The sequence below is a fragment of the Juglans regia genome, chromosome 16, assembly GCF_001411555.2.
Source record: "Juglans regia cultivar Chandler chromosome 16, Walnut 2.0, whole genome shotgun sequence".
Lineage (NCBI taxonomy): Eukaryota > Viridiplantae > Streptophyta > Magnoliopsida > Fagales > Juglandaceae > Juglans > Juglans regia.
In genome coordinates this window covers 16,050,639-16,060,399 of record NC_049916.1, presented here as the reverse complement: position 1 = coordinate 16,060,399, position 9,761 = coordinate 16,050,639, and the positions used below count along the sequence as shown (strand labels likewise).

At 37.7% G+C, this 9,761-nt stretch overlaps 1 protein-coding gene across 1 annotated transcript; it reads left to right on the top strand.

Moving 5' to 3' along the window:
• The first annotated feature begins 3,849 nt into the window (after positions 1 to 3,849).
• Positions 3,850 to 5,864, top strand: LOC109020555 (cytochrome P450 71B9-like). The gene is made up of 2 exons (XM_019003046.2): positions 3,850 to 4,874; positions 5,017 to 5,864. Exons 1-2 carry the CDS (start codon positions 3,948 to 3,950, stop codon positions 5,626 to 5,628), a joined length of 1,539 nt encoding a protein of 512 aa, XP_018858591.1. The 5' UTR covers positions 3,850 to 3,947; the 3' UTR covers positions 5,629 to 5,864.
• Positions 5,865 to 9,761: the final 3,897 nt, after the last annotated feature.

The following is a 9,761-nucleotide window of genomic DNA, read 5'->3' as shown; positions in this document are numbered from 1 at the left end:
TTGTGAATAATAGTGAAATAGTTTGAGTTAAGATGTTTTATAAGATTTTGGAAAGGAAAATTCTATACACCACACTACTATTCCACTATGTAAGATATAACACATTTATCACTATTAAATAATTATTTATTGGATGCTTCTTTATCATCCAATAGTGATGAATGTGTCACATCATATTTTGTAAGATGAAAGTAGGATGAGAGTATGATGTATAGCATTACTCTATTAGTTGACAATTTAAAATTAAAAATTATTTTATATTTAAGTGATGTTTAAAAGTGAAATTATGAAAATTTTGAGATACTCGTCTCACTTTCCAAATATGGCCTTATTTTATTCTCAAATTAAAATCCATATCAGTTTTTTTTTTTTTTTGAATAAAACCTCTCTTTCATTTCATTCATAAAAACATTATTCAATATGTAATGCCCCGGTCTCGCAGGGATCAAAGAGTTACTCCCTATAACTTAAAACTCACAATTCATCAATATATTTATAGACTCCAAAATATAACGTCATCAGAATACTACAAAGTCTCTTAATAAAATCTGTCATTTCTCAGAAATCGTCTATGAGTAATCCACTGTGCTTAAATAATCATCTCACCGATGCTCCATAATCCTGATCCTTAGCTGGTCTATTCAAAAATCATCTAAAAAATAATTGGAGATAAGGGGTGGGTTATCAACAACTCAGTAAGTAGAGGACATATACTAGTGTGTAAACATGAGCATTTTCACAGAGTTCAGAATGCAGAAACAAAACATTTCAGTATCAAAATGCAAATCTCAAAAAAATACAGATTATCAGAAAATCAGAGCGACTTCTCAAATATTTCATATTCAGAAACTAACTTTTCATATTCAAAGACTCCTTTGACACAACATGACTGAACATTTTCGTCTTATCATATCATATCAGAGCATCATATTAGAACAGAGACCATGTTTGACCCCCGTGGTAGGGTTGTGCATCCTGCGGAAAGCCAAGCAGAACATAAATCACCATGTTACCAAAGCGATTGCACTCAGAACAGAAAACCACTATTATATCCCGTGGTGGGCCAGAGGTCACTATTATATCCCGTGACAGGGCCACATATTAGAGCAAAATAGAATCATAATCACCATATCAGAGTCAGAATCAGAGTCAGAAAATCATGCCAAAGGTTTTTCAGATGCCACATCATAACAGAGTACAGAACAGAACAGAATCAGATCACAAAACATACTTTATGCACAAAATTTCATATTCGCTCTCTTTTTTAAAGTTCAGAAACAGAATGTCAAAAAAAAGCTCATGTCTACACCAGTCATGACAGAAAATACTTTCTTCTTAAACAGAATCTCATGAGTAATGCAGAACAATTATCTGAGGTTGTTTTCAGATTTATTTTCATAACAAAACATGCACATTTTTCAAAAAGGATCTCAGTTCATTTTATTTTAATGCAAAGTCTAGCATAGGAACCCCGCTTACCTGAACTTCTTAGCTTTTTCAAAATTCCTCAAAAACGTCGAACAATAATTAATCGTCACCTATAAAATAATAACGTAATTCTTATAAATTTCCAATCGAACACAATTTCAATATTTAAGCCTAAGATGTTAAAATAACCTATTTTAATTCTTCAAAAACCTAACTTCACGTAACCCTAAAATATTGTCACATTTTCTAAATTCATCAATGTCCCAATAACCAGTCTGAGCAAAACACAAAACTAACTTATTTACTAATGAGATCAAATTATAAAATTTAATATTGGATAATATAATTATCCCAAAATATTTTAAAAATAAACCATAACTATTTTTAAATAGACTAAATCATATCTAAAATGTAAAAATAATATTACACTAATATTGTTTACTTTTAAAAATAAAACTTTACTTAATAACATGTTAAAATAATGTTCTGTAATCATAATTAATAACAGTATACTAATACATAATAAAAGTATAAAAGCCCATTAATAAAACATGTAGTAAAGGGTATTACGGTAATTTTAATTAATTCTTTGAAAACTAACAAAACAAACCTACGTAAATTAACATAACATGCACGACAGGGCTTACTCACGGAGGAAAACAAGCGGCAGCGTGCGACGTAGGCGAGGGACATTGCAGACGGCGGTGATCTTGGCGTAGCACTGGACGAGAGAGAGAGAGAGACCAACGAATGAGAAAAAAAATGAAAGACAGAGTAAGCCGAGAGAGTGTGACACGGAGGTACTGTCGGTGGCTTACCGAGCGGGACGCGGCAGATAGTGTGATACCCCATATGATATGGATAAGGGTAGGTGGTGTATGGGATCCCACATTGCTTGGGAAGGAGAAGTTCTTGCTCTTTATAAGGTTCCAATGAGGCTCTAATTGTATAATTGACTAGTCATTTTGGAGTATAGGCCATGTGGTTTGGGTCTTCCATTGAGACGTTACAAATGGTATCAGAGCCTATCCCAACCAGAAATGTGGGACTTGAGCCGTGCCACCTACAATGGACAGGCCCGACGAGGATGTCGGGAATTTAAGGGGGGTAGATTGTGATACCCCATATGATATGGATAAGGGTAGGTGGTGTATGGGATCCCACATTGCTTGGGAAGGAGAAGTTCTTGCTCTTTATAAGGTTTCAATGGGGCTCTAATTGTATAATTGACTAGTCATTTTGGAGTATAGGCCATGTGGTTTGGGTCTTCCATTGAGACGTTACAGATAGGAGTGGCGTGGAGTGACCGTCGGAGTTCTCTGTGCCGGTGGTAACGATGTGGAAGTGTTGGCACCGTGTGTGGTGGCTTCGAACGACAAGTGCACCGGGTTGGGTTGCTCTGTTTTTGGTGGCTAAAACAGGGGAGTTTTTGGTTCACTAAGTAGGTGGTCTCCTTCGGTAGTAAGGTGGTGGTGCAGTGGTATACGGTAGACGAGAGGGAGCTCCAGTGATGGCCAAGTGGAGATGGCGCACAGCGAAGGGGAGCTGCGGTCCGTGGAGTTGCAGTGTGCCCGGGTTGCGTGATTTTGTATGGAAGCAGCGTGTATTCTGAAGAGGCTAACAGCGGCTGCAACTTGGTGGAGGGTTGACAGAGGCTGAGCTATGGTGCACAAAGGTAAAAAGGATAGAAGTTTTGGTTGTTGGATGTGGAGGTGCGACACTAGGCTCTGTTTTGATTGCTGGAAAACAGGGGAGTTCGTGGGTGGTGTGTCCGTGCATGTGGGTGGCACTTCTGAGGTGTGGAGGTGGCGGGTTCAAGATGTGGGATTTCGGAGAAGCAGAAAAAGTATTTCCGTTGGTGGTTTTTCAGTTGCTGGCATCGGTTGTGCTCGGTGCAGGATGACGGCGATTCTGTGTGAGCTGAGTTGGTGATGAAAACGCAAAGAGAGCTGGCTCCGTGGGTGGTTGGGTTGTGCAGTGTGCGTGAAAAGTGTACCGTAAATAAATACAGAAAAACAAAAGAAAAACCCTAGGGAGGAGCAGAGGGAGAATTTGCAAGAGAGGCATGCATGGTGTGGAGTATTGTGTGCGGCGGCTTGTGTTTGGGCAGTAGTATAACATGTGTCTATAAATATAGTGCAAAAACCCTAGAGATAAAAGAGACATGTGTGCGGAAGGAAGGGTAAGCCGTGTGTGTGCATGCATGATGTGGGCGACGGAAATAAGCCGTGCGAAAATAATATAGACGGAAAGAGAAGAAAACAAAAAAAAAATAAAATATGCGGGGAGAATAAAAAAAAATAATGATAAATAAATAAATAAATGGTCAAGATCTCCAAATAAATAAAAAATTCATAGTCCAACTATACTGATTTTGGGTCCGGGTGTTACACAATACAATGCTTATCAAACTGTACATATCTATCAATAACTGTAGGACCCTCCTCTAACTATACCCTCTCCTCTTCACTTGTTTGGAGGTCTGTCGACACTCTCAGAGTAGCTCATTGCAAACAAAGATGGAGGCTTCAATGGATCTTTATGCTGTGCCCCTGTGGCTGAGGCTCTCCCTTCTCTTTCTTCTTCCTCTACTGCTTCTTCTGAAAAACAAAATCAACGGTCCAAAGCAAAAGAAGCGCCTTCCACCAGGCCCTCCTACTCTTCCCATTATTGGGAACATGCACCAGCTTGGTGAATTGGCTCACAAATCTTTGTCGCAACTTTCCAAAAAATATGGCCCAATCATCCTCCTCAAAATCGGTTCTAAAACAATTATTAACATCTCTTCAGCTGAGGCTGCAAGACAAGTCTTAAAGGTTCATGATCTTGACTGTTGCAGTAGACCTGTCTCTTCCACCGCCGGGAGACTGACGTACAATTTCAAAGACATAGTTTTCGCACCTTACGGTGATTATTGGAGAGAAATGAGGAAAATCTGTGCTCTTGAGCTTTTTAGCGTGGCTAGGGTGCAGTCATATCGCTTTATTAGGGAAGAAGAAGTAGCTTCTCTTGTTAATTCAATTTCTCAGTCTGCATCTTCTGCAACCCCTGTTGATCTTTCTGAGAAGATGTTGGCTCTCACAGCAAATATACTCTGTCGGACTGCTTTCGGAAAGAGTTTTCGTGGGAGTGGTTTGGATAATGAAAAGCTTGGAGAAGTGGTTCATGAGGCTGAAGTCATGTTTGCAAGCTTCAGTGCAACTGAATTCTTTCCATACGTTGGATGGATTATTGACAGGCTCTCTGGTCGGATTCGAAGACTCGAAAAGATTTTTCGTCGTTTGGATGATTTTCTGCAACAGGCCATTGACCTTCATCTCAAGCCCAAGAAGACAGAACAAGACCACGAAGACCTTATCGACGTGCTGCTGAGAATAGAAAGGGATCAGCAAACCAACACCGGTGCTCCTCCGTTCAATAAAGATAACATTAAGGCCATCCTCTTCGTAAGGAATCTATTTTTCCTTCCAGGGTTTTTTCATCACGTTTCCGGGTGTTTTCTCCATTAATCTTAATTTCTTGAGCTGATCAGGTCTTAGGTTTGTATGTTCTAATCATCATTACGCAATCTTTCTTTGTGTATGTCAGGATATGTTTTTGGGTGGAAGCAACACTGCTGCAGTCACCATGCTATGGGCAATGGCGGAGCTTGCAAGGAACCCACGAGCGATGAAGAAAGCACAAGATGAAGTCAGAAACGTCGTTGGAAACAGAGGAAAAGTCACCGAAAGCGACATAACTCATCTTCATTACCTGAAGATGATAATCAAAGAAACATTTAGATTGCACCCTCCAGCCGCAATCCTTTTTCCAAGACAAACCATGGCAGAAGTTAAGATCGGCGGTTATGACATTGGCCCCAACTCGTTGCTCCAAGTAAATGCTTGGGCGCTAGGACGAGACCCTGAATACTGGAAGAATCCAGAAGAGTTCTACCCAGAAAGGTTCGTTGATAGCTCTATCGATTATAAAGGACAACATTTTGAGTTATTGCCATTTGGTTCTGGTCGAAGAGGTTGTCCTGGGATATACATGGCAGAGACCACCGTTGAGCTTTCACTTGCGAATCTTTTGTACTGTTTCGATTGGAAAGTGCCCTCAGGGATGAAGGAGGAGGACATAAACATGGAAGAATCGACTGGTGCTGGCCTTACCCAGAAAAGAATACCTCTGAACCTTGTCCCAGTCAAAATGTTCTAGTGCACTGTCAAATGATACACTCTTGAGAATCATAATAAAAAACACTTTTGTGCGACAAAAGAGTTTGGAAATAAGTTTATGTGAATTTTGATTGTGATGGCCATTGTGTTTAATTTGGCCTTTTATAGTTAAATAATGGTATGTAGACCTCATGTGGTATTGTTATCTCGAGTTTCAAGAGTTTCTTTTGCTTGAAATCTTGATTTTGTGTTTGATAAATTTACAAGCTTCTTCAATTCAACATGCAGCCATTCGAATTTGATTGCTTCTTTTGTAGATTATTTTGAGCTCAGCGATTTTGTTCATCATTAAATGTGCGTAGAATTTGTACTCCCTGGAATCAACGTGCCTTGCTTTAAGCCATGTATAAATAATAATAGAACAGCGACCTTTGGATAAAGGGGCTTTCCCTGTTGAATTTCTTGTTCGGATTGTATTGCTGCGGGTAATATAAGTTCTTGATAACCATATAATAAGTTCTTGTATAATAAATTATTGTATAAGTTCTTGACAATATAAGTCGTTGCTTTTGACTTTTTCCATATTGCACCAAACGGACAAGCTCTTTTGTGGCGTGTTATGATATTATTTGGGGAGAATAAAATTTGCCGGAAAAAATTGTTTTTCCAGTGAATTTTGCCTTCCGCTCCGATGTATCAGAAAAGACATCTTTATTTCGTCGAACATGCAGCGAGAAAAAAATTGCCGGAATAGATCAACTGCAGCGATTTGGGCATGTATTAGCGTTAATTTTGAGCGCTGAAAAAATCATTTTTTCTTGATATTTCAGGTTGGAATCTTGGATCTATTATTGGACTGATATATTTTTCAAGGAAAGGCTACATCATTATGTCAATATATTAGGTTTGGCTATCTTTCGTTGTCTAAAGTAGACTCTAATTGTATTATTGGAGTTGTTTAATTGTATTATTGGAGTTGTTCTTTATTGTGATTTGAGATGGACAAACCTAGCTAGTTGTTTTTACTTTATATAATTGATAGCTTATCCATTAAATTGGGTCATTCATTTAACAAGATATTGATGATAGAAAACCATAAATAGAGTTTTTCTTTATTTTTTTATGAAAATAATGTTACAATCATTTCGAATTCTCACAAAAATAAAAATATATATAAATTAAATCTTTTTATGATTAAAATATTTCTCTTTACAAAATAATGTAGATATACCTCTAATTATTTCGGAAAAATCCTTGAACGGCTGAAATAGAAAGGAAATCAAAGTCGTGGAACCCACGTCTTCAGCTGGCTAAGATTAATATTAACATGTTGCGGTGGTATTGTCTCATGTGTAATTTATCCTTGACAGTTTTAGAACACTCCAAATGGCTTTTTCATCTTATTCTTTGAAATAAATAATCAAAATCTACTTTTTCTATTTTACATATTGACTTTTATAATATACCATACATTATTTTATCTATTTTTTCTTTATATCATTTAAATATTATTTTTTATAATATTTTTTATTCATTTCTAATTTTTTCTCTAACTATCAATAATATCCTCCTATCTTTTAATATTTACAGTATCTTCTCATATTTATTTATCTTCCTCCTGACTTCTCTCTCAGAAAATCAGAAATCACTACCTCCTAAACAGAAGCTGAAAAAATATGGAACTCAACATCAACTAGCTTCCAATTTGAACCCAACCCCACCACTTCACGTTCCTCCAATCCGCTAAAATCACCTTCAAGTCCGTACCCAATCCAACTCACTAAGCACCATCACCCACTCTGTTTCCAACCAAAGCAAACCCCACCCTCATCTCACACTCCAAAACGCATCAAAACCAGTTTCATCGCGAACCCATTTCCAGCAATCCCTCAACCTCACAGACCCTTCATTTTGTGCCTCATAAGTGAACTTTGGATGCGGAAGAAAGATTACCCAGAGGCCAGAACCCATTCAGACAAGGAAGAGCAACCGAACTTGCAAATTTGAACTGGAAGACGGGATTCTTGAACTGAAATTTGAAGCAAACTGAATGTGTGGTTGCTGGAATCGACGAGGACTGATGAAGGGAAGATGGCGCCAAACAAACAAATGGGCTTTTGTGAAATAAGATGAACATTGATGTAGATGAAAGAGTACAAGAAGACAGAGAAATTAATTAAAAAATGTTTACATTCGTGAATAGTGTCACGCTACATGTAGCAGTAACACAGTACCAAACTGTAAAATAGAAATGAAGTAGAGAATCGGTTGGATGTACATTTTAAGCTAAATCCTTTAAATTTTACAGATAGATGGATTTTACATAATCCATTGGGAGTGCTTTTATAAGTAGATTACAATATTGTTGGTTTGTTGTTTTTCCAATTGTTGTTCCTAGTAATATTTATCATGTCGTCATCTAGATATTCGGAAAATCAACAAATCCATGAATGCAAATCAACAACCATTTCTTCAAACATAAATCAAAATCCATGAGGTGAGGTGCGTTAGTGTGTGAGTGCGGGCACGAGGTGTCCAAGGGTGGTTATAACGGAAAGGTATGTCAGTAGGGAGAGGAATATTCGTCTGGAAGTGCATTTTTGTGGAGGCAAACAACCGTGCAAGGTGGAGGATACGGTGAGGCAAGATGGAGAAGTTGAAGGAACTGGAGGAAAAATGGTTTAAGTTTCGGCTTTCAGAAGAAGAGGCTACGGGCATAATCTTTGATGAAGAAGAGGATGAAGAATTGCAATACAAAGAGGATAGAAGTCTAGTAGGGAAGGTTTGTTCATCGAGAGCTATAAGCAAGGAGGTACTGGGCTTAACTATGGGCAAGATATGGAGAATTAGCAAGGCAGCAAAATGTCTGGAGGTAAGTACGAATGTTTTCATGATTATTTATGATACTCATGCTGATAAGGAGAGTGTGTGGGCTGGGAGACTGTGGTTGTTTGATCCGAAGAGATTTGATGGTCTCACGCCCCCACAAAGGATGATTTTTGAGACAGAGAGTTTCTGGGTAAGAATGCATAACTTGCTCTTAGCGTGTATTGTAACGCCCCGGTCCCGCAGGGATCGAAGAGTTACTCCCTATAACTTAAAACTCACAATTCATCAATGTATTTATAGACTCCAAAATATAAAGTCATCAGAATACTACAAAATCTCTCAATAAAATCCGCCACTTCTTAGAAATCTTCTATGAGTAAACCACTATGCTTAAATAATCATCTCATCGATGCTCCATAATCCTGATCCTTAGCTGGACTATTCAAAATCATCTGAAAATAATTGGAGATAAGGGGTGAGTTATCAACAACTCAGTAAGCAGAGGACATATACTAGTGTGTAAACATGTGCATTTACAGAGTCCAGAATGCAGAACAAAAATATTTTCTTTCAGAATGTAGAATCATAATAATGTTTTCAAAATGCAGCGTCAGAACATGTTATCAAAAATATCAGAGCGAAAGTTCGAAAATATTCATAATCAAAATCCCTTTGGCATAGCATAAACTGAAACATCACATCTTATCTTATCATATCAGAACAAATACCATGTTTAACCCCTGTGGTAGGGTTGTGCAAACCCCGATAGCTAACCGAGCAGAAATAGAATGTGAATCTTCCCCTCATTTATTCTCGTTGCCCCGAGTGTGCAGATAGGAAAGACCACGCAGAAAACCACTTTGTTTTCAAAGTGGGTGCACCAGAAACAGAAAAGTTAGCACCAACCCGAACAGAGGCCACAGTTTTATACCCGTGGTGAGGTCAGAACGGAACAGAAATAGAAACAGAATGTTATGCTAGAGGTTTTCAGAAATCACATCAGATCATATCAGAGTACAGAAAATCTTTAGAACAAAACAAAATCATAACACAACATAATTTATGCACAAAATTTCATATTCGCTCTCTTTTTCAAAGTTCAGAAACAGAATGTCAAAAATAAGCTCATGTCTACACCTGTCCTGAGAAAAAATGATTTCTTCTTAAACAGAATGTCATGAGTAATGCAAAACAAATAACTGAGGTAATTCAAATTTCTTTTCAACATAAAAAATGTATAATTTCCAAAAATAACCTCAGCTCATTTTATTTTAATGCAAAGTCTAACATAGGAACCCCGCTTACCTGGACTTCTTAGCTTTTTTTCAGAATTTTCCTCAAAAT

Coding starts and splice junctions, on each gene's coding strand:
- LOC109020555 (XM_019003046.2), top strand. CDS start 3,948: ATGGAGGCTTCAATGGATCTTTATGCTGTGCCCCTGTGGCTGAGGCTC. Junction 4,875..5,016: donor ACATTAAGGCCATCCTCTTC/GTAAGGAATCTA, acceptor TGTGTATGTCAG/GATATGTTTTTGGGTGGAAG.